The 25,451-nt window shown below is 39.0% G+C and overlaps 1 protein-coding gene and 1 long non-coding RNA gene across 3 annotated transcripts in view; both read left to right on the plus strand.

The window, feature by feature from the left end:
• LOC124160801 (glypican-6) overlaps positions 1-25,451 on the plus strand; it is a 248,165-nt gene that overhangs the window by 202,014 nt on the left and 20,700 nt on the right. Inside the window, exons 2-3 of the mRNA XM_046536843.1 lie at positions 6,011-6,187; positions 10,404-10,638. Of these exons, the coding sequence (XP_046392799.1) occupies positions 6,011-6,187; positions 10,404-10,638 (412 nt within the window). The remainder of the gene's footprint in view (positions 1-6,010; positions 6,188-10,403; positions 10,639-25,451) is intronic.
• On the plus strand, positions 23,314-25,099 carry LOC124160803. Of its 2 annotated transcripts, XR_006865240.1 has the most exons (5): positions 23,314-23,509; positions 23,592-23,639; positions 23,743-23,797; positions 23,909-24,292; positions 24,372-25,099. It is a non-coding gene; the product is annotated as an uncharacterized LOC124160803 (long non-coding RNA). The 2 variants fall into 2 exon arrangements; XR_006865239.1 differs by having other exon boundaries at positions 23,743-24,292.

Here is a 25,451-nt window from a genome sequence, read left to right on the forward strand (position 1 = left end):
ATCGTGGAAATGCATATTCTTTTCTTATCGATATCTTATTTTATTGAAGCTAGAATGGCTACTTTGCATAAACTATTATTTTTGAGATATTTTTCAACCTGATGGGATGCATAATGCATACCTACATTAAAATAGACATATTCAAATTGACAATAAAAACATGGATTCGTATAATGGATAGCTATTATATTGCCGAAATATATTTTGTTCCTCTTGAGTACTTTTAGCATATAACTTTATGGATTGCAGACTAAAAATTCCTGCTGGATGTAATTATGATAACTGCCTTGATTTTCTGCTGGGATTAATGCTTGTTTTTATTCTCATGGTTGTATTCTGCTCACAATCAGTCATGGTGTATTTATTTTAGTCACATGAGCTATTTTCGAATTTACTGATTCAACTTATTAAATTATTATACTAGATATAATTATTTTCGAAATTTTCAACTTTTAAATCCTTTTATAGCTCTTTAATTTTGATTGATATTCAAGTTTTACCCATTTTTAACGATGCAAATAATTTATGAGGTCTCTCGTTCAATCCAGCTTTATCCAATTATATTTTTAACTTATAATTTTTTACTAAGGCATTTATGTTTACATTTATTGCTGCAAGAGAAAGGAAATTGTCTGTGGGTTATGTTACTAGGCTAATTTTAAAACATGGATAATATTCCAATTCTTCTACGCTTGCTAACGCTCACATACTGCCTTATGGCTGTTTTTCGAGCGGTTTATCTCTTCGTTGACTCGTTGGCCCCCTTGAGTGAGAAATTATCTATAAATACTCCAATCGACTTTTGACCTTCCTCCCCTTGCATTGCCCAGACTTTCCTTACCTTATAATTTTTGAAATGTTTGTTTTTCCCCAATCTCTTCGCGCCCAGCCTGTTAATATTTACCCTTCTCTCCCCTCTTCGGAGAATGTGTGATTGACAAAGGCTTCGTGACTCGAGTCTCCTATTAAAACTTGTCAAGGAGATATATATCCCTCTGCATCTCAGACCGATGGCGTCTGTCAAGCCATTTTGAGGTCTAGACTTACTTCCTCAGATGTTTCACTTGCACTGCGGGAATCCATTACGGCATCTAGAGGACTAATCTTCTGATCTGGAGCAAGCACATTACGCCTCATAAAAACCTCATTTCACTTCACTCTCGCTTGACAGCTCTAGTTGCTGATTCTGTTTATTTTTCAAATATGATTTCCACATTCATTCTCGCAATTGCGTCCGGGTCGAAATTTATTTTTCAAAATTAGGCTTTTGCGATCCTGTGGAGTAAAGAATTCCATTTACTAAGGAGTGAAATATTTATTCTTCGATATGACAACCTGGTGCACATTTGGGATGTTAATTCTGTTCTTATTTTTAATGATTATATAATGTCAGATTGGTTATTTGTGATTTTTGCTCAAAACAAAATGTGTGAGATATCATGGAAATATTAAATATTCATGTATTTCTCTCTGCCTTCATCTTCATGTACCTTCTCAGCGGCATGTCGTTGAAGAGAAGAACAATAAGACGCATTATTTATAAAAAAGAATCTTAAGGTGCTCGGTAAATAGTAAACTTTTCGTTATATCTGAGCATTTCATAGGGATTGACTGGGATTTGTTGTGCCAATGATTATAACGGCTTAGAAAACTTTTCTCTTTATTAATGTATATAGTTAATTATATTGAATTACGAGAGACTTTTTTTCAAACTCCGATGGGTCATGAACAGAAGACGAAGTGATTGATTTCAAATTATTTCATTGCTAAATATTAAGCACACTTGTGGTATCCTTTCGACATAATCGCCTCGGCGATTGAGGAATTTGTTGTGCCTGTGGAAAAGCTTTACTGTACCTTCTGCATAGGATATGGCCGCCAATGACTTTCTACTAATTTTGCCTTTGTCCTGAAGCTCATCGCCCGTTTGAAAACGCTTCCCTCATAGCTACTTCTTCAATTCAGCGTAAAGGTGGAAGTCACACGGCACTATGTCGACATAGCACGGCGGGTGAACGAAAATGTCCCATTGAAATTGCTCAAGGAGCAGTTGGGCTGCCCCATCGCTGAGATAACGGGCGTTGTCATGTATCAGAACACTTCCAGAAGTCAGAATCTCTCTTCTTTTGTTTTGAATGGAAGTAGACGTAATGTTTAACACTGTTACACACTCTAGCTACAGTGCATAAAAAATTCTCTTTTATCGGCATAAAGGTGAAGACATATGAATACTGAAGCCTTTCGTCGAGTTTTCTGGCTCTCTCTCCGCAGTGCACCCTTGGCGGGAGAATAAATTGAGGCAGTGTAGATAATGAGATTTCTACTAACCTTAAACTAGCAACTTACGGTCTGAAATGACTTGAGGGTGTGGTACGGAGGACGCGCAATTGCCCTACCTGCGCAGTACCCGCCTGTCGCTTGTATGGTGTTTTTGATGAGCGATCGGAGTTAGAAAAATAACTGCCCTCGTACATTCATATTTTCTCGTAGAATATATTCAATGAGGATACGCAGAGCATGCACTGATGCTTGTTTCGATGTTCAACGAGGCTATTGTGTTCTGTTCTTTGAAATGTCATTGGCTTTTTTGTGAGACATGTTAAGTTACCATTCGACCGTCAGAGGTTCTCCGATCGTTCGTTGGGCATCTCATCGCTTTTATTAATGACCGCGGTTGTCGGGCCTTGGCGTTTAGGAAAACGTTATTCCTCCTGAAAGGAAGAGACATAGTAGTCAGTGGTATTTTATGGCTTTTCAAGACGGTATTTTTTTGTGCGCGAAGAACTCGAGTTCCAAGAATCATCCAGAGTTCGGACGTCTTGGCTCAGTGCTCCTCTGATGTTTCTTTTCATTCCCGTGATTCACCCCCCTCCTCCTAATCCGCGCTCCACTCACCAGAGAGCGTTTTTGTCCGATTTTTTTCCTTCCCAAGTTTTGGCGTTGGCCATTGGGGAGGCAGCCGCGTATACTTAAGGGGGCGATATTTATTTTAGTCTCTGCAGCCCTGCAAGTGTGTAATGGTCTATTTGTCAAGATGTGAGAGCGACGCACGCTCTTCAGTTTTTACCTATAGCTGCGCGGCAGTGGCAAAATTGTACGTTCTCATGAGTCGTTCGCTGTATCAGATGTAATAACGGGTGACAAATGCAGGTCTGGATTCAAGATTTTCTCGGGCGAGTAACTTGCAGCTCTAGTAGCGTGGCCTTAAAAGTGTCTGAATAAATTTCAAGGTTTAGTTCGGTGGAGGACTCTCCGTCGTCGCGACGTTTTATGTTTTTCCAACTCGGAGGAAATTTATGCTGATTTAACCGTACATTGTGTTAATGAGCATATACCATGGTTTCCATATGGCGTGAACTATCGAGGTTTCCTTGGATTTTGTCAGTTTACAGACTGCCCTTTAGTGTTAGACGCGGAAATTATTCGAGCCAGATCCATGTGTGTTGAAATAAATAGGTTTCGTGTTCGATTGTATTCGAATATGCGGTTTTAAATTAGCGTGTGAATCTATGAATGCTAATTATAGCCATATTGATTAACATTCTTGTATTGAAGAGAAAAACATTGTGGTTTTACCAACGTCTTGTTCAACTTCCCTCGTGAGCGCGCTATCCCTTTCGGTAATACTATATTATGCCGTACCTTCTTCCAATCACAGGTTTTAAATTTTCCTTGCTTTTTCGAGGCAATTATGATTCCATTACCTTGCAAATGGAATTTAAAAGAGACTAATATAATTTTAAAAATATATTTTTTTGTTGAGGGAAGGCACATACTTTATTCTCTAACAAAAGAAAAAAGTTAAATAATCTACTTTAAAAAATTATTAAATGAAAAAATATATGCAAATATTCAATATCCCAATGTTTTATAATCTTTCTTTTTCCACGCAAACAACACTTTACACAGACAACGATACGCATGCGCCAATTTTATTTAAATGTTGTAAACTGGCTGCTTGTGGTGAGTTTTGATCTTACCGGTACAGCAAAGTATACGTAAATTTAAGTAAATATATACACCGGTACAGCAAAGTATAAGTAAATTTCCTTCAAGCTCCTCAGTTGTTTTTATGCTCTTGAAGTGGTCAATTTCATCATTGGTGGGGACTTACGTATTTTTATCTCGAAATTTTTATGGTGAAAAGAGTAGATATATGTCAGCATTTTCCTGTCTCTCAAATTTTTAAAATGTTAACCTCATGAATTACCCTAGTGTAAAATTTATTTATTTGTAAAATTGTTTCATATTTGGGTAAATTGTGGTAAGGGCATTTTATACGTAGTATCATACTTACGGTGGTGTCAGTTTTTTCTGACTGAACTTTAGTGTTAGATGCAGGACATATGCGTCCTCTTAAGAGGTCAATTAGCCAGAGTACCCGCGTAGGTTCCTTTAGTTTGACTACTCCTTATCGCATCCCGTGTTTTCAAATGGACCCTAATGTTCCAAAGAGTATCTTTAATATTATTAGTTTAAAAAAATTTTATTTTATAAAAATTATGCTACCGAAGAATGATGAATATGAATTGGATCGAACGAGTAAGTAATGAGGAAGTGCTGAGAAGATTGGGAGAAAAGACAATTCTTCTAAAAGCTCTAAGGAAAATATGGGACGACTTAGTTGGTCGTATTCTTAGGTATGATGACCAGATGAAAAGAATCCTAGAAGGACAGGTGGAAGGAATGAAGGGTAAGGGAAGGCCCCGAATGAGTTACATATGACAGATTATAAAGGATGAAATAGAGAAGTAATTCGTTGATATAAAAAGGCTGGTGAATAGGAGAGAGTAGGAATGGAGAACTGCGTCAAACCAATCTTAGGATTGTCGACTTATAGTGATTATGTTATAATGATGAAAAATTATGGTATTGTTTTTTATCCGTCGACAAAGATATCGATGGAGAGGTATGCGTCTTCTTAACTAGAGTTCCCCTTTTCATTTACCTCGCTCGGCAGTGGCATGGGAGGAGGCAGAAGGGAACGGGAGGTGTGTAAGGTTCCTCATCCGTGAGAGATTCCCACGTCGGGATCTCGGCCGGGACGCGATGGATGTGGAGCGATTAGCAGCGCCCTTTGTAGCGATTGAAGTTCCGATTGACCGCCTGCGTTTTGTTTCAAATCCGAGAGACGTTCACATGGGTCTTGAGAATTTCCGGATTCTTTCGCCCTCACTTCCTTAAGTTTCCTTATCCCGGCAATATCCTTCCATTTTCGCTAAATTTTCAGTTGTTGAACTATTTTCTTGTTTCTTATGCTGCTTACATGGCATTTTAAATTGGAAAAAATGTGGTGAATCAGCGTATGCAGTCAAGTTCATTTTATTTATCACTTCATATTTATCGTATGTGTATTTTATATACTTTATTCATCCGAACTGAGTAAATGTTGCTTTCAGTATTATAATCAGGTAAAGTGTCAATAATGGGAGTCATCTGAATTCCTTGATGATAGTGTATTTGGGTAGGTGTATTTCTATTCGTTTTTTCATGGAAATGTTTTTCCGAATCATCATGTCATTGTTGGAACTGAAATGGCTATATCTTGAGTTTTTCAGTATTGAGTCAAGAACAGCTTATAACCAACGATATTACAATTCCAGACGTAAAAATATCCATTTATTTATACTCCATATATTCGTATTTGAGCATATAATAAGTGCGCATCGACTTCTTTGCATGGGTCCAAGATTAAAATGACAAAAATATAAATATCTGATTGACAACCACGGTAATGTTTCTTTTCATGCTGTTCATTTTTATTGGAAATTCAGTTTCATTTAGATTTTGTGCTCTCGAACGAGGAAAAGTGTTTGTATTTTAATAGAATGTATTTATGAGTACTGACTTTGCTAACTGTTCCATTTCCTGTATTAACACGGAAGTTGAAGTTTTAATGTTGGCCTCGTCTTCGGGTTACTTCGCAGCCACTATGCAGGTGCGTTCTTGTTTAAATATTTCCTCTGAGACCTCACTAATATTTTCCCCGATCTTCTTTTGTCCTCCGCAGGTGTGGAGGTGGGCGGGATGCTGTGTCTGCCGCCGAACACGGGCGACCCGATGTGCTGCACGGAGGCCATCGAGAGGCGGCTCAGCAAGAAGAGCAGGGCGGCCTTCGACCGGGTGCTCACCGACCAATTGAGCCGGGTCTCCTCGCTCCTCACCACGCGAGCCACCAAGTTCGACGGTAAGCTAAATACTTTAAAATTCTCATTTAAGATTTCACTTGTTGCTTCAGAGGGAAAAGTTCGTAAATCCCAAGGAGGTTTTAAGTATCTGGAGGCGCTGTATTCGAGTTTTAAGCGTGGTCGGAATTCTGCCATCTTGGTTGGACAATTTTCGGACTTATGCTAGTCTCAAACAGTGTGCGTATATAATCAAGTATTCTATTCCCTATATCGCCTCTGGTTTATAAAATGAAAATGCAACAATCTCTTCTTGATTGTCGTCGGAGTTTTCCGATCGTTCGTCATACTACTGTGTATATTAAACTGTCCATATAGTCATGTTGTGGTGATAATATATCGTCGTGAACATACTTTCGTACTATTATTGCGACCGGTCCGCTATCGCAAGATTTCCATTGGCTGTAATCTTGTTAATTACCAGTAGAAGTGCAGGGGAATGGATATTTTACACTTGTAAAATGTTATTTTCGGCTAAGCTAGTTGCACAGCATAACCGTGGTGATTGACAATAATTTCTCCTTGGGAAAAGATATTCGAGGCACATTTTCACGAAGCCTTCCCATAATGATAGAAAAAAGGTTTAATGAGTTCGTTTCCGATAGTTGATTTTAGCGTAACAACGGTCGTGATCGAATATTTCACCAAATAGTTAGCATGGCTCTTATAGCATTATCAATGTTTCGGTCAAAGTAGGCGTGGCTACCCTACCCAAGCACCCCCATTCCTGCCACACTGCGCTCAACGCTCGGAACCAGTGGTGCCCCCTCCAGTATATTTGCAACCTCCATAGTAAATCCTCCTCGTGAAGTATGAAGTGAAAAAAATACAGAAGGATAGAATGTTGCCATAAATATTACTCGAGCTCTCTCTCTTAGCCCTGGCCCGGGGGAAGAGGGGGCCGGATTGTGGCCTCACCCGGGCCAGGTTAAATAAAACGAAAAGTCAAGTCAAGTCTCATAAAATTAAAATTTTAGCTAGGACCATTCTTTGGAAGTAGTAGCCGTCGTGGGAAAAATATCGCGAGAAACGGTCATTATTTCCCGTCAACATTGGAGCGATCGCTGGAGCTGTCCCTCGAAAGGGATGGATCGAAATGATCGTGTGATTCAGGCTTTAGACGTAGTTAATTTTTTTAGGAATACTATTAATCAATGAATGATTTTAAATAAATAATTTATAAAAATAGTTGCTCGTGCAAGCATACGATAAGCATAAGCTAACTGCGAGAGGACGTTAGCAAAAGCATCGGAATTAATCTTCAAAGACGGTACAAGTGTTAAGAGCTACGAAAGAAGGATAATTAGTGTACAAATGTAATTGTCATAACAAATGGGGACACTCATCAAGAACTAATTTTTTTTTTAAGGAATAAGCTTTTGCCAGCTATATGAACTTAGGTAATGTATACGTAAAATGTCATCTAGAACTAATATATTTAAAATAATCAGCCTTTGCCAGCTATGTGAGCATAATATATACCTGCAATGTCATCTACAACTAATATTTAAAAAAAATGGGTCTTTGCCTGCTAAATGAGCTAAATATATATGTTCAATGTTCTATAACTAATGTATTTTAAGGAATCTGACTTAGTGGTATAGACCTATATAGCTATATGGACATAATATGTACGTTTAGTGTCACATAAAATAAATATTTTGTAAGGAATCAGCTATTGCTATGTTTATGAGAATAATATATACGTTCACTGCCCGTGGTTAAGATGGCTGAGGATTATCATCGGATCCTGTTGGTCTGGTTGCGCTACTGCGTTTGGAGGAACGTCGGGAAGAAGATAGGTCATAGCTTCCAGGAAGATTTCAAGGAATATATCCTTAGAGGAAATCTACAGCGTTGGGATGGAGACGTAATGAGACCCTGAGGAACGTCGTTTTGGGAGTACGGATGACCTGGTTCGCGGAAGCACAGGTGGTCGATGTTACCACGGAAACGTGACGTCTTACTCAGCAACAATCGGGACCCCTCGCTGTTGATTTCCAACCGGCATGACAGCCAGGGAGTTTGAAGGCGCATTCAGAGGCAGACGGCGTCATAAAGGGGCGGTAGTTCTCTGGGATTTATTGGGCTTTGAGAATGCCGCCAAAAGCACCTACGGTGTCTCCGGAAAATTTTTCGGCTATTACAACTTCACTGCTTTTTTTGATGGTTTCGCCGGAATTTTCACCGTTCTTCCGTAAAAGATCCTTCGTGGGTGGGGTATTCTTTTCGCCTTTAGTTCGGCCGACGGAATTCGTAATGCTGCGAAGATTCTTCTGGCGCTGCGTCTGCAAGGTTTTCATTCGGGTTTCCTCTTGCAAATTTCTTTCTCAACGGTCTAGAAATCCTGCGGGAGCTTTTTTGCCGGTGAGGCAAAAATATTTTAAGGGGACGCACCAGTCTTGCTTAATCAGTCTTTTTTCGTTGCGTAGCTATCATATACTTTTTCAAAAAGTTAGTTATCATCTTGAAATTTTCCGAATACTTTGTTGATACTGGCAAACCTAACATTTTTAATATTGACTTTCGTTAAGGTGGCATTTGATGAGTTATAGTTGTTGATGAAGTTGTTTCATTGAGTTGGGTTAATACTATTGGAATTAAAAAAATGTTTCTGGTGAAAAAAGAAGAACAATATTCATATAAAGGAAGAAAAGCTTCCCACCTCATTAGTTGTTTTCATCAATATTCAGTGAACCCTTGTAAATGTTTTATTGCGTACCAAATTTGAATGAGTTACCTAAATATTTTTTCGGGTATTTCCTAAAATTTAGCAGGCAAATGTTGACAAGAAAACTCTACACATTATATGTATCTTAAGATTATGGTGTAAAGTTTGAGCAAATAATGCGGTAGGAAAAAGGGAGAATACGACCCGTGGAGCTCGAGTTATGCATCTTCCGAAGCGAAGAAAAATATTCCGGACTTAACGATATCTAACGAAATTGTCGTGCCTGCGACACAAGCATTCAATTGAATGTATTCACGCCCGCTGGGTGTGATGTGAGCTCACTAATGTAGTCTAATGAAATCTTTAACTTTGCTAAACTAAAACTCCAGAGTATCTACTGTAATGACACGAGTGTAGTGAAACCGACATGCATTTAATATAAGGGTGGAATTATTTACATTTTGTGGTTTTTAATTGTTATGTCTTTTACTCAAGCATCGTCTGGCACTATTGGCTGATGACTATAAGCGTCCGAAAAACGATGTTGTATTCGAGTGAAGACTACGCATCGCTCAAACTCGGCCATTTGTGTTTTGTATTTTTTTGTGTGTTGTAACTTTTGTAATATGAAACTTATCATCTTGAACTGTTCAGAATATATAGAGTAGACCCATGTCAACCTTTCCTTTTCCTCAAATATAAGTTTTACCTCAGAAAATTGCTGCGGAAAATGTTACGAATTTAGATCCAGTATATACTGATGAGGGTCTACTTATTTTTTATTCATTAAAGTATCTTGCCGATTAAAGTAAGTTGGTGTGGAATATTATTTAACAGGTACTCTGACAGTCTACCCTCCCTTAATGGACTTCCCTCTTCAATTCACCTTATGGCCTACTCTATGTCATTCTATCTAAAAAAAATCTTATTCTCTTCCTTCCTCTTCTTCGTTTTCCCAGCATTCTACCTTCTAACACCGTTTTCAGCATTCCCTCTCCGTCAGTACTCGCTCGATCCATACCTTCTATCTTTTCCGTATCTCATCTGGAAGTTGTCTCTCCTCACCCACCATGTCTTCGTCGTTCCTCGTCCTGTCCGTCCGCTTCACCTTCTCCATTCTTCTCCACACCCACATCCTGAACTCCTCCAGTCTTCTCTCGTACGCCTTCCTAATCGTCCACATTTACACACCGTAAAGCGCTACGCTCCAGATCATACTTTGGGTCTATTTCAGTGCCCTGAAAATTTCAGCGCTTTATAACTGGGATCTGATTGCTATTTTTATGTGCGTCAATAGATCACCTTAGTCACTAGAATCAACCTGGGGATTGAAACAATAAGCAATGAATTTATGTGATCCTTTTCTATCATCCATTTACTGTAAAGTGTTGAATTTTTGTGAGTCTCCTATTTGTACTAGTGACAAAAAGTATATTCCGTGTCTCCATCTGAGAAAATGAGAAAAGAGAGCTCGAGTCGGTATGCAGCTCGCGTAGTTGGTGGAGATCAAATCAATGAACTGAAGGTTGTATTTGATTTCATTTCAGAATTTTTTCGGGATCTTCTGGAAACTTCCAAGAAAGACTTCCACGAGATGTTCAAGAGGACGTATGGTGTCATCTATGAGCAGAATTCCTACGTGTTCACTGACCTGTTCGAAAAGTTGGAGAAGTACTACGCACGAGGGAATATCGAACTGGCGGATGCAATGGATAACTTCTTTGCGACCCTCTACCAAAAGATGTTCACAGTGCTCAACCAGCAGTATCACTTCGACTCAAAGTAAGTCAGTTTTTATTGGGCATCTATGACTACCTAAGTTCAAGGTAGCCTTGAAATAAAACATAACGGATTCCCCAAGTGTGTCTTTAATATGTTTTTAGTTATTGTAGATATCATTCCTGTATTAATTTAGATGCTTTTGCGTTTATCATCGTAAGTAGAGTTAAGGAACCTAATACCACTATCGTTTTTGGTGACTTATAATTGAAGTTGGTGGTAGACATATGCTAATATGGTAATATTTTATGCTAGGAATAATGGGTCTTTATTGTTGCGCAGCGTCTCATTAGTCTCACTAGTCTCAGATACTTGGACTCACACTACCCAACTCAAGGGTAAGGGGTATTCAAACTTTTTTTATAACTTATTTACTTGATGGATAAATTACTTATAAATGAGGAAATTTGTGTGCCAGACGCTATTTTTTTGGAAAAATCTATTATAGATTCATGAAAACTCATCCAACATGAAAAATGTATGCATAGTTTTCGTTTCCAAGTTGTAGGTGGGGTATATTTGAGCTCATGTATCTCTAATTCATTGCAAGTCACATTCGTGACTCGGAAATTTCGAGTCCTTTGAGTAGAGCACCGATGATTCCTTCCATAGCGGTATTTTAGCTGTCCTTTGTTGATGGTTTATTTTCAATGCGATTTCCTTTTTCAGCGATTCGGTCATAAGCCACGTAATACGGATTTTCCGATCGGCGCGGCGTCTGGGCATATCGCGTGCCTTATCGAAAAGAATGAAAAAATTTCGGGAGCGATCATAATTTCGCGTGCCAGTCAGATGCGACGAGAGATTGACAAACTCTCGTGACCAGTGGTCCGAGTAAAATGCCGTACGCGGAGTGTGTTTTCTTTCTCTTGTTTTTTTTTTCACTTTCAACGAGGTGCTCCGTCGTCGTCGCTAGGCCGGGAAATGCGCGAGATAATTGCCAAGCGCCTCACGCGTATCCACGCGTCACTGATGCGTGTACTCGGCTCAATCGCGTGCCTTCGCTACGAGACACGCGTCGCTGGCTCTTTTCCGTGTTCTAGAGCCAGAGGCACGTAGAAGGCCGTGTCGCCCCCTTTGGGAAACGATTGTCAAATGCGACCGTAGATTGGTATCTATTTGACTCTTTCATATTAAGGACTAGGTTATTGCTCGATCCCACGTTTCTTCCATCGTGGTGCAATTTTTTTCTCCTGGTATCTTTAAATAGGGTAGTTTCCTTCATCAAAGAAAACGAAAGTCATTGATTGCGATTCGTTGCCCACCATTACTGTATTCATAATATACAAATTATTTCGTTTTAGAAATACCGGTTTAGACGAATGGCAATGGTCCATTTTTATCCTCATTTGAAAAGGGCCAGATTGGCGCCCATACGATATCACTCCACGTGACGTCACAGGGGCCTAGTTTCTATACGAGAAGATAGGAGTTATACGTCGTCTGAGGTTACCAATGCATGCATGAGGCGCAGAGCTCAGGGAAACATGTCTTAATAATCACTTATTAAAACTGGCTAAGGTCGGAAAGTTTTCTTCATTTGATAAGGTATTAATAATCCTTATTTAAACCAAGCGCTACCAGCCAGCAGGGTACTCAGCTACCCGCTAGCAGCCTGCGTCGTATCAGCGCTCAACTCGCCTCAAGGTCACCTCACAAGGCGGCAGCGGGAACCAGAAATATGTCACACGGAGAGATTTCCCGACATTCATACTTACGCGTCGCGTTTTCGCGCGCTAGAAAATTTTCACTTTTCATTTAATCGCGAAAAATAGATATCGTCATTTAAAAATCTAAAAGCGTGAAATACGTACTCCAGGAGTAATAATCTTTCGATTTAGGCATTAAAAAAGTAATAGGAAACCACCCTATTGGCTATCCGAATGAACGGTACTCAAATCGTCAAATAAGCTTTCTGATCATCTTCACGATACCTTTCCCATTTTCGAGGGAAATAAGTTATGAGTGTATATTCTTAGAATAGATGCTTTCTTACGGATAATTTTTTAGTTTTTCAGTTAGTAATGTAGTCGGACATTTCCCGGGTGATTAAGGTCAAAATTTGCTAATTGTGATTGGGTTATTGGGAAGGAAATTGATGTCATTAAGAATACCTTTGTTGATTAATTTTCTTCATTGACACATACAAGTTCTTTAGGAGGGATGGGATGACTAACTGCTATGCTTACAGAACGCGTGTTCTAATTTACTATAAATTCTCATTTTAGCTCTCAGGTTGAGGAATTCGAGAAATCTCTTTTTGTTTTCTGTGGTAGTTGAATAAAGATAAAGCTAAAAACAATACTTTGATAAATTCTTTTGATAACATTAGAATTTCATTTTTATATCATTTTCTTTGCGAGTAGTCCATAAAATGCTATTTTTTGTTGTTTTAAATATGTTTTCTTATCGTCATAGGGCTCTTGCGCTTACGGCCGAAATTAAAAAAGAATACCTCCAAGGTGTGTTTTTATTGCCGCAGTTTTAGGATGATTTTTCTGTATACGATCCAATTCAGACAAAAATGGCATGGTTCTGTGTTATGGAGGTGCTTTGATCAGAAGTCAAATTCTCCACCGAGAGTGCTCTGGCCAATGGTTGCGTTTGCCTAAGCGAAAATTTGTGTCCGGCGACGGCATATCGTACGATACATTTTTTAGCTCTTATCATTGTGTGGGAGCTGCGAATCCCCTCGAATAAGGAGATGGTACTATTACGCGTATGATAAAAGCTAAGTAAAATTTCTGTCTTCCTAACTGTAAGTGGTGGAGGTCCCTGTAAATGTACCGACCCCTGTGAGGTAGTTTCCTGTTTCGTGATTTTGACTGATTTAAGACCGTTTTTTTTAAACTGATTTTTATCGAGGTAATAGCCTCGTATCGATCGTACGGCAATCAGGTAAATTTTTGAGCCTCTTTAAGACAGCCTATCGATGATCAGATGGTTCAGCGTTTATGATTTTTGTCGGGATTTAGTGCCAGCACCGTCTTAAGGCCTGTATAAAAATTGAATAGCGGAAAATTTGCTCTTGCGTTTATGGATCCTTTGTCCGAAATTTATCTGGTTTGTAATAAAACATTATACTTCTATTGGATTTCCAATGCCTTTAATTTAATAATATTTAATAAGGGTGTCATAAAATTGATCCCGCCGGTGTATTACACTCAGCTTTTGAATTTAATTGAGTGATCTGTCGCTGTTTAATCAAAAATGTCTCTACTTTATGTGGCTGTGGTTATCTAAAGTGTTTGAGGTAGATTACAGCATATACGATGTGATTCACTTTTCCTTACCGATCTTTTAAGCTAATTACATTTGGAAATGCTCTAGTATTTTAACAGATGGCTTTGAAGGTTGAATTTTTTCAGAATTCTTGCCGTAGGAGGATTTGCATATGTTTAATCTGTAATTTATATAGTGTGACCTACCTTTAGACAGGTTTGGCCTCGCACTTTACATGTTCATGTATGACCCGATTTCCCTCTCGCCATATTGACGCCAACGTGTGTATTGCTTCCTCACCTCTTGCGTGAAATCGTTTTAACGGAGCATTTTATGGTCGTCAACAGTTTCATTGGAGTTTCTGTGACTTTTGAGCTCCTCGAAGACTTGACAGGCAGTTTATTTAAAGTCTTCAGTGTATTTTTTGTCGTCATTTAAGTTCTCCTTTAACGAGTAAACACTCGTTAGCAACGGAGGTCTGCCAAAGACGTACCACAAATACTGTATGCCCGGACACATCTAATCATTTGTAAATCGCTGTTTTTCCTTTCCGGATATGAGAATTATTAGCTGGTTATTATGGTAGAATTATTTCCTTTTCAGGGTCATATCTCTTAGTTTTTTTAAGTCTTCTTACCATTAATACTGTTTGTCGTAAATATCTGAATTAATTTCATCAAAATTCATACTCTGATCTTTCCTATCGCTTGCCAAAAATTGGCCTTCTATCACCCATAATGCATGTTCTTACAATTCAAATAGACCAGATTGTACCTAATTTTTAGTTTCCCCTGCCCATTCTTGTCTCACCAATCAAAAAAATATCAAGAGCCAAGCAATCGGTGTGATGTAACAGTTCCATAATTACTGAGAAATTTTGGGATGGATTGCTCCAAATTTTAGTGAAATCGAAGGGCTGTGACCGCGTTAATTGACACTTTAACATTTTTATCTTCTCCATTGAAAATTATTTAATATTATACATTTTATTAGTTATATAGCAAGAATTTTATTACAAAATTTTCAATTCAAATTATTATAGCGAGTTTTCTTTTGCGACGAGATGCGATTTGGGTATTACATGGGTGAGTTGAACAGAGCTGAAAAGGAATGAGGAAGTGCTAGATATGGTGGGTTTGGTGAGGGAAGCGTTTTTGAAAAACGTCTTTGAGGTTTAATGAAGGATATTAGGCATTTCTCCCTATTAAAGGTAGGAATTCATAGTGGGAGGGATGCTAGCTGGGATGAATAGCAAAGTGTTTATATTTTTTCCTATCCTAAGCGTCAGAATGTATGTAGTACGTGTGACCAATTATTTTAAGGGGAGAGAAATCGAATAATTATACGCATGGAATGGATTGTTTTGCTCTAAAGTGCCTTAATCTTCTACCTCGGTTTAACTTTGATCATTAGCAGTCTTCCTCCGTTTAGGCGTGTTTAATCTAATGGAAATGCTTGCGTTAAACCACCATATCCCGATGCCAAGCGTCGCACGTCATCCGCCGGATATAAAGTATGCATAACAATTTGTTTTATATGAACCGGAAGTTTTTCACTTAGCATTTTATGATTATTTTATGCTAATTTCAATTTTTTGGAGGGTACGATTCATCATCTGCGGATGATTACTCCCCGTCTGTGGCTCTGAATTGTGATTTTTCTGTGTTGAATGCATTGCGGAGCTGCAATTGCGTCCCAATTTGCATAATGTCTGGTACCCACTTCGTAATGCATTGCTGCTCTCACTTCAACTGTTGAGAGTGATTGCCTATTAATGCGCACTTGTGTGGAAATGAAGACGCTTTGTGCTCCCTTAAAGTTTAAACCTATATCTAATGCTTCAATCTTTTCGCGGCGTTTGCACGCAATCGGGAAGACGTTTAGGAACAGCTTGTCTCCCGTCGATCGTTAAAGATAATTCGTGAATCAAATTAAAGAGGGGTGGAAGCGCTTATTGTGAAATAATTTAGAATAGGTCACGTTGAGGACTAAGGAATGCACACGTATTACATAGATGTAATGTTCATCAAGACCGAAAATCGAACCCAGGCTTCGCTCGGGGGGTGAAGGGGTTATTCGCTAATTTTTGGCTCAGAAACGTAATAGAAATCTTAATTGTGATTGTAATTTTTCCTGAGGTTTGTTTCCGAGGGATCCGCGAAGTGTCTATGCATATGAATTACCCAAAGTAGTCAACAAAACAGATCGTGAATTCGGAATGCCACTTTCCTTTGGATGTGATATTTTTCGGAAATTTTCCCGTTGTGATTCCGAATTCAAAGTTGGCGTATAACTTTTCAGGATCTTGTGAGAAACTTAGTGAACGCTAAATAAGCAGGATTATGATAGGCAAGGGACGTTGGAGCTATAGTTAGGAGAGGAAAATGGATAGGTGATATGTACATGGAGGAAAAAGAAAGAGGAAGTGCTGGACGTGGTGGGTGAGGAATGGAAACTGCTGGAATAGATGAGGAGGAGATGGGTTTCAATGGAGCGTGTACTTTTTGGGACGGCTGAATGTTGAAATCTGCGTGCGAGGAGGATTTTTCATTTACAGGGTATGAGGGGGTAGGTAACAAAGGTCATGGATTGGACGAAAACTAGGTTTCATGTCAAATTAAATAAGGAAATGCTATATGGGAAGGTTGAATGGCAGGAGAGATTCATGAATTTTAAACTTACCGTAACGGATGGAATGTCCATGATGGTGATAATCGCACTTCATCCAACTCAAGGCCCTATTTGGTAGATAGTACTTATATTTGGGACTAAATTTAGTTATATGTTGAATTGAATTGTACTTGATTACTAAATTTATCATATTCTCAATAAATTTTTCGATTTGCTCTACTTGAATTTTAAAAAATAAAAGTCATTTACTTATCTGCTTTTTAATCACTCATTTAGTTATCGAGTTATTGGCGGTAAAATTTTACTCCAGAAAAATTAAATTAATTTTTTTTAAATTTATGAAATTTATCGTTGAAGTTACAGTGGAAGGGAAGAACGGCATTGATAGGCCACGGAAGAGATACTTTGAGGAGGTGGTGAAGGATGTAAATCAGAAGAAATACTCAGACAAAAACCTTTAGAACAGCCGATAGAAGAATTGAGTGGACAGCCAATAATCGATTTTCAATTAAACCAATCTTCGATTTGATGACTGATGATGATGAGTGTAATAAGTTCAACTGATTTAGGCGTTATATAGTGGAAAGTTCGATACATTGAAATGAAAGGTAGTTGCACTTTTCCATAATAATTTAATTCGCACGACCATTTTCGGCTCACAGAGCCATCATCTGGTACAAGACACTGTAGTAAATAAGAACATCATTTTTATACCCTTGAGGAAGGGAGGTATAAATGACATGTTCTTATGGACTGAAACACGTCGTACAAATTAAATTATTTCAGAAAATTGCAACTACCTTTCATTTCAAATGTCTAATGTTTACCCTCTTCCTATGAACCCCCCGAAATACGTTCCCCTTCCCTTCGTCCCCTTTGAAACAGATTACCCCTCCACGAAACCCTCATCCGAAATTGTTTTAGGCTATGGCCTTGGTAAACGATCATGTCACGGATCCTGAGTTGCGAATTGACCATCTCATCGAAAAGTTGACCCGAAAACTTACGGTCCACTGGATCCGGTGTATTCCCTCTCTCGTAACCATACAAAATCGCTGTGTCAGCGATCAGCAAACATCACCATGGAGTTTCACGCCTGCATGTAAGGGCTTCGCGATAATTACGGTGTTCTCCAAGGCAAAGGCCTAGGACCGCCTTAATAGCGTAATAAACCCCGCCTTCTTTTTGTGTGTGTGTCTGTGGACGGTTCACCGACCCTGTCCGCGTCAAACCCTCCAGGTATGTGTGGAGCCTCCTAAAGAAGCCATTTTTACGGGTGGAGTTAGAAAAGGGGTTCCCTGCAGTTCCGGTGGGGACACTTTCTCTCCGCTGCTGGCTTCTTTTCTCCCCGCTGCGCTGTGAGGAGTCGGAACGTTTCTTCCATTCTGCGCGCACCTCGACCTCCCTCCCCCCTTTCGTCTTACCCCGACCGTGACGAAAACGACTCCCTTTTTCAACTCTGGGACATAAAAATGTCCCCGTGGCCCAATAGATGGAGATGTTCCTTCTAGGGCTCCATGTGATGTGGCCTATAGTTTTGACCTTGCGTTCTCGGATGTGGATTTTACGTGGGGCGAGGAATTCCGAAAGTATGGTCTCTTTTAGGTCATCTTTTCCATTCAATTTTCGGCAGAGGTAGGCTTCGAGTGATATAGTATAGAGAGATACATAGGTTATAAAGTATGTAAAGCAGAAGAATTAAACAGAAAAAAACTTATAGACCAACCGAAAATAGAAATAATAAAAAGTGAATAAAAATGTCCCCTTGGCCCAATAGATGGAGATGTTCCTTCTAGGGCTCCATGTGATGTGGCCTTGCGGTTTTGACCTTGCGTTCTCGGATGTGGATTTTACGCGGAAATCCGGAGGTAGGTGGTCTCTCGTGGGCCATCTTTTCCATTCAATTTTTGGTGACTAAAATTAGTCGATGGACCATGAATTCGGCTGTAGCCATCGTATTTCGCCGCTAGTCCAGTTTCGACTACCTACAACCGTTTTAATAATACGTTGCTGGTATTACGTTAACGTTTATGTAATACTATGGCTGCGATAAATAGATGGTAAATTGTGAAAAAAGTTTGGGCATTTATCTGTATAAAATACGCTCCCAGTTAAAGAGCTTTCAAGTTTTGACGAACACAGAATGATTAGCAGTCGACACAGAGTGATTCTTAGTCCAAGAATAATTCGCTTCTCGTTTTGAGAAGACAGCATTTGACAATATATTTGCCCAATATATTAAATCAACATTTTAATTTTGACGTGACTATTTAGAATTAGTTATTAAACTAGTTTTTTGTCGCGAAAAAGATGAAACACAATCGATGGAGAGTGAGCGATGCGACAGTTTCAAGTCTTTTCTTATGAGGTGCCCGTTCGTAGGAGTGGACGTGAATCCTGAATTTCCTTTCATCATTATCAGTGATCATTAATCCTAAGGTTAATTTGACGCTGCTCTCCAGTCAATTCTCCTGTAAGCTAATCTTTTAACACCTGCGTATTTCTTCTCTTTCACATCCTTATCTACCTGTTACACATATATGTTGTTCGAGGTCTTCCTTTTCCGTTCTTTCCATCTTTCCGTTGTCCCTCGGCAATTATCTTCATCAGGCCATCACCAAATGCAATTCGAAATGAGGATGCCTAGTCAACAGTTGACGGCTGCAGACGATGACCATGAGGGCCCCAAGGTAGATTTTTCACGTATGCGCTGTCTCTATTTCATGGAACGAATGCTCGCATGATTCATCAGCCAGCGTTTGGTCTGTCTGCGCGGAAGGCCGCGTGTGTAGTGTGCCGCGAAGTCGATTGTCTCGTTCAGTTGAGAAGCAACTCGACGCGAAAATAGTTTTATATTGTCTGCTAGTGAGATGGAGGAATTGAGCGTGGAAATTTGCCTCTTGGGGATTCGGATACTACCCATCCTAGGCATTATCTGAGGCCTGTTTTATGCGGAGGTACGAAATTGCACAACTTCAAGCCCATCTTTTTCTCGGTCGAGCGTGCTATCATGTAAGCACTGATCATGGTTTTCTTTTTGCCACCTTGAGTTCATGCATTTGCGAATGCGATCAAGCGATTCACGAGTTTACACGATTCACAATGAAATGCACGTTTTTAATTTCTTCGTATTGTGGAAATACATTGTGAAATGAGCTTGGACTTCTGTGCACTAATATTACCGCAGAGGATTCTCCAGTCGGTCTCTAAATGTTCAGTCATTCTCTGCGGATTTGAATCTTTCACTCTCTTTGGTTGCTGACGGTGGAGCTAATCGAATTTCAAGGGTAAATGAACTATAATTTGGGAACTAATTGATACCACAATATAATATCTTGATGGTATCGTCTATCGACCGAATAACTTTTTAAAACTACTCCTTGCAAAATAGGGCAAATATTGGAAATGGACATTTTTGAAATCCGATTGAAACGAGCGTTTAGTGGCAGTTTAGCCTCAAGCTCTAAAAGGATGGACTGGGGCCACCGTGGATGAATCGACCCGAACACTCCGTGGATGTGCTTCACAAATTTTCAAGATCTCCTTGCTTTGGCATACCTGGCTTTCAAAAAAATTAATTAAAATAATACTTAAAAAAACATTTTTGAAAACTCTTCGGAGAAAAAAGCGTGGGTGCTGATGAAGTTCATTAGAAATGAGTGTGGAAGAGGCTGATTGGTTAGTAAGGATTGGATAACAATGATAATATCTAAACCTAACCACCACCCACACTGTATCATTCGAGAATTAAAACTTATTTTTAGTTTTTCTTTCATTTTCTGCTGTTTTTGCAAAGAGAGTGTTTTTTAAATTTAATTTTCTAATTTTTAGTGGTGAATATTCTAATAGATTAAACCATAGATGTTAAAGAATTTTCTGCCGTGAAGTGTATGGCTAGCGATATATGCTGAGAAAATTCAGACTTGTTTTTACCTATGGAAATTTAGTTACAAAATTGGAGCATATTGGGACAAAATTTCTAATGTTTGATTATTGATTATTGTGTTGTCATCAGAAGCAAGATTAAGCGCGAAATATCAAGCCGATCCGAAAATGGGAAGTGGGTTAAAAATCAATTACAAGATTCCATGGATGAAACTGACAAACTGACGAAGCAAGTTGAGAGAGCGTGAACAAAATATAAGAGATACTGGCGAATAAAAATTTGGATATAAGTGGGAGGCGGTGGAATATGCAGTTTCCTTGGTCGATTGTCTCGTATACTTGGAAAGGAAATCCACGCCAAAATCGTCGTATATTGTCTGCCAGCGAGATGGGAAAATTTAGCACAGAGAAACGGCGCGTGAGGATTTGGATATTACTGAATATTACCCACTCTTCTGTCATTGTCAAAGGGTCCGTGACTCGTGCAACAATGGCCGCGGGTGAGGGGGTGGCGGCAAGTATGCACCAACCCCAACGGGGTTCGGTTACGAAAGGCATTTCGCCTTTGCGATCCCTTGGCGTGGGTGGGAGGTTGGATGGGTGTCGGGTGCGTGGAATCTTGTCGGGTAGGCTCTGGGGAGGTTTTCGAGTGGTCGGAGGAGAAAAGGAGGAGGGGGTTGAAGGATAAGGAGGGGGAGACGCTGCTTCGTGTCTTGACCGGTCGAGATGCAGGTCCATACCAGTTCGTGTTCCGTCTAAGGGAAGGGTGGTTTTTTGATGAATTCTTCTCAGAGTTGGTGGAATTCCTGGGAGGATTTTTTTTTAATGTTTAATAAAATTTATATGTGCATTATACGTACTTGATATTATTATTAAAGTATTATAACAATTGAGGTAGGTTTCCATGGAGCATCACTCCCTCTCGACTGGTCGTTTATTTGTTTTTTTTTCGCGTGTAATTACTCTCTTACAGCATATGCCATCCTTTTGAACTGTATGATGTATATGGAACAGACCTTAGTCGACATTTGACTGTGTATCAAACATAAATATTATTAAAGTAATCTACCGATTAAGGTAGGTTTTGAGTACTAAAGAAGAAATCTGGGAGCCTCCCTTTCTTTCTAGCACTGCCTTCTTCAATTCACTGTAAGGCCTACTCCCTTTCATTCTATCTAAAAATCTTATTTTCTTCCTTCCTCTCCTGCGCTTACCTAACCTTCTACCCTCTAACACTGTTTGAAAGAACCCCTTCCCCCTCTAGTACTCGCTCTATCCTTACCTTCTGTCGTCTCTGAATTTCAAATGTAAATCCTTCAAGTCAATCGTACAAGTCCTTCTGTGCCACTGGCTCGTCAGGAGATGCTTGTGTGGGCAAATGATTATCTAGATAGAGGCAAAATTTTGCCTTTATCTAGACTCGTACTGAGACCCTCTGGATTCGTGTAAATCGTTTATAAAAATCTATACAGAACTTATTTTAGGCAGCGTTGCCATTCCATGAGCAATCTCACGTCACGACAGGTTGTTGTTCGTGACGAGTCGGTACGTCCTGTTTCGCTTATTCGTGATTCCAGCCAACTACACGCCAACTACCGGGCGAAAGTAGAATCACTGGTCCGGGTATACTTTGGCGCACGGCTCATTCAGAAAAGGTTCTTCTGAGGAGAAGTAGTGTCGTTTGCTTGCGATGGAGAATATTCCGATGACTTTTTCTCCAAGAAAAGGGAAATCTAACATGAATTGCTGCGTGCCACAGTGTTCTTTAAGGCCTGTAGGGACACCGTAGTTCGATTTCACGAATTTCCAAAGCAAGGCGATGTTTTCTATCGCAGGAATGATTGGTGTGAGATGGAGAAGGTCGATCGACGGAATTTGTGGATCCACCGGCTGAAAATCGGGAAAAAGGTGACGAAGAGCATGCTGGTGTGTTCTTTGCACTTCATAAAGAACGATTATATATTACCGGGTACGTATACATTTTTCTATTTCACTTTTATTCTCTTAATTTGTTTCAACGTGGCTGAGATCACGTTGTGAAGTCGATGCGAATGTTAACCTCCTTGTAGTTATCTATGTTTTAACGTGTTCTTTCTCAATAGATTTTCCAGCAAGACATCGATTTTTGAAGAGATGTGCTGTCCCGTCTATGGGGCCTATTACGTAACTTTGGCTCGGAGCTAGAGCTATCAGTAACTCCGCCCGGATTTGTTTTGATTTGTAGCTCCAACCCTATTACGTACCGGCAGGAGTTACGAGAAGTCTCCGAAAGAATGCGGAGCTAAGGTGGCTATGAAAAATTCGGAAAGCAAATCTCTAGAAATTAGTCAACCAATAGGAGCTTAGGTATCCGATAGTCAATTTTTTTATGAGCAGGCGGGTTAATCGTGAAATTCGGAATGGAGTCCCAAACCTGTATTCCGTAAGTTAACGTAAAATAATTAATACAAACTGAATTGTTGAAATTTTTATACTTTAAAGTTTATTCATATACAGTTATATGTCATATATTGTATATAGTCAATCCTTTATCGTCAAATTCAAACCTATTCTCTGCCCATGTTGCTATTATGGCGATGAATACGATTTTAGATCCCGGCAAAGGTCGGAGAAAATGAGCAAGAAGCAGTGCGTGGTGCTCACCAATTTCATGAGTGAGCACAGGAGCTTTGCCCTTGGTATATTCCAAGGAATCAATGGGAAAGCCACTATTGACAAAATGTGGGGTGAAGTTGCAAACCTCCTTAATACACACGGACCTCCAAAAACAGTGGAGCAGTGGAAAAGGGTGAGAGCGAGTATGATTGCCGGGATACAATTTTGATTACAATTATTTTAGACCCTATGGTAAATGTAGTAATTAATAATTTTGATTAACGCAGGCTTGGAAAGATCTGAGGGTGAAGACAAGGGCAAAAAATGCCAAACTTCGCAAGGAACGCAGGGCGACCGGAAATGTGGAGGTATTTTTCCTGTCTATGGACTCACTTTCTCATTCAATTCATAACTATAACTCTGACTCATTCAATTCTAGGGCAGTACTCCCTGTCTCACGGATGTGGAGCAGTCAATTTTAACAATTATCGGAGATGAAACGTCAACTCCATTAGTCGACACCATCGATTCTGGCTCAGTGGTGAGGAAATTGTAATTAGTGTAGGTAGGCAGAGTATGAAGTGAAGTGGACATAACAAAATTTTTATTTTATTTTTACTAAGGAAAATTGTCTACAGCAGGATGAGGAGGGGTTGTCTATGCCTTTGGAGGTAATTTAATAAATCTCAGAGACAATTTGTCAGGATTGAAATATAATTTTTAGTACCGATGATAGAAGAAGTTTGAAATTTTGTTATCCTTCATTTATAAAAGGTGGTGTGTGGGGAAGATGAGTGGCATCAACTTCCGAGTACCAGTGCCCAATGCGGTACGTGAAATTTAGAATTTTGATTGCAGGATATCATGCTGTAGTTGACCATAAGCTGCTTTGTGGTTCGTTGATTTTTTTAAACTAAACTAAGGAAAAATTTTCTTTCAGCTGAGAGAGCTCCAACAAAATGTAAGTATTAAAAAGGATATAAATTAATCTTTGATTAAACATGTTTAATAATACTATGTTATTTATTTCATAAAACCCGTACTCAACGAAGCTGTTCCAGTGAATATACATTTCCATATGGATGCTTCTTATTTTTTTTGTTGCGTTTCATTTATTCTTGCAATAAGTTTATAAATTTAGCAACTCGTGCTAAGGTTTTTAATAATTAATTCTTCATCCTTGTCATATTGTGACCAATTTCTAATAGTTGAACTTGCTGTTTTAGCCCCTATTGTGCCTAAAAAAAAGAGTTTAGAGGACAGAATGCAAGAGATGCATTCTGAGTTTGTAGCCTCAGAAACAAGTCACAATGAGGTATTAAAGGTAAAATGATTTACTTTATAGCATTAATGTAATCATCATAACATTAGTTCAGAGAATATAATATGAAAATCATTTGTAGGGTATATGTGAAAACCTATCCCTCCTTGTGAAAAGCCTGGATGACGACAGAAAGGAGAGGAAGGAGTTTAGAGAGGGAATGCTCTCTGTCAGGAAGGCTCAATTAGAGAGCCAATTAAGAACAGAGGGTATCATGAGAGAGATACTAAGCTGCCATCAAAGGATGGCTAGCAGTCAGGAGCAACGAAATGATTCGTTCTCTTTCATGGCTATGGCAAGAGAGGTAGGTGGAGCATAACTACTGAAACAAATGTGTTATTTAATTAAGTTTGTCACGAAATCACTTTCCACATAGAATATGGAAAATAAATTTCCACAGAGAAGGAAGCCTCGGTAGCTCAACTAGTTAGAGCTCCTGGCATGACATCAGGAAGCTCTGGGTTTGAGTCCTGGTTGAGGTGGATTTTTCTCTGTGGAAAATTCTATCATGATGCATTCTCAGCGAGTGGCTCCGCTAAGGTATATGCGGTTAATTTGCTATCCTTAAATATCGGCAAATACTTTTTTGGTGCCTTGTTTAAGCATTCCTATCCTTTTCAGGAACAACATTAATGCTGGCATTAATTTTATTTGACATGGTAGTCAAAGTGTTTTCTATTTTAATTTAAAATCCCTAAGGAAGGGAACCTCAGGAAAAGGATTTTTTATTTATTATGACAAATTATTTGCACATATTCTTTGTATAGTGTTTTCTATTTTAATTTACAAACCCTAAGGAAGGGAACTCAAGAAAAGGATTTTTTATTTATTATAACAAGTTATTTGCACATATTTTAGTATGTTATTTTAATGTGGTTTATTTAATAAAATTTTAAAATCAGTTATTGAGTCTTGGTTGCTTAATCTTCAAATTGTCTAGTTTTAATTCTTAGTCTTGGTTTAATGCAGCATGTGCTACATATTTAAGTCTACAACTATTACTGATTGCAGCATTCCTGAAAAACAAATTTGCAAGACGGTTCTTGCCTTTACTCTTTCATCATCACTGTTTGAAATGGGTAGATTCCAGAAAATATGTTAAAAGGAATTATTGAAAAGTTCCTGTACCAGTATTTTGACAGATGATCATTTATACCGAAAA

This window comes from Ischnura elegans, chromosome 6 (genome assembly GCF_921293095.1).
Source record: "Ischnura elegans chromosome 6, ioIscEleg1.1, whole genome shotgun sequence".
NCBI lineage: Eukaryota > Metazoa > Arthropoda > Insecta > Odonata > Coenagrionidae > Ischnura > Ischnura elegans.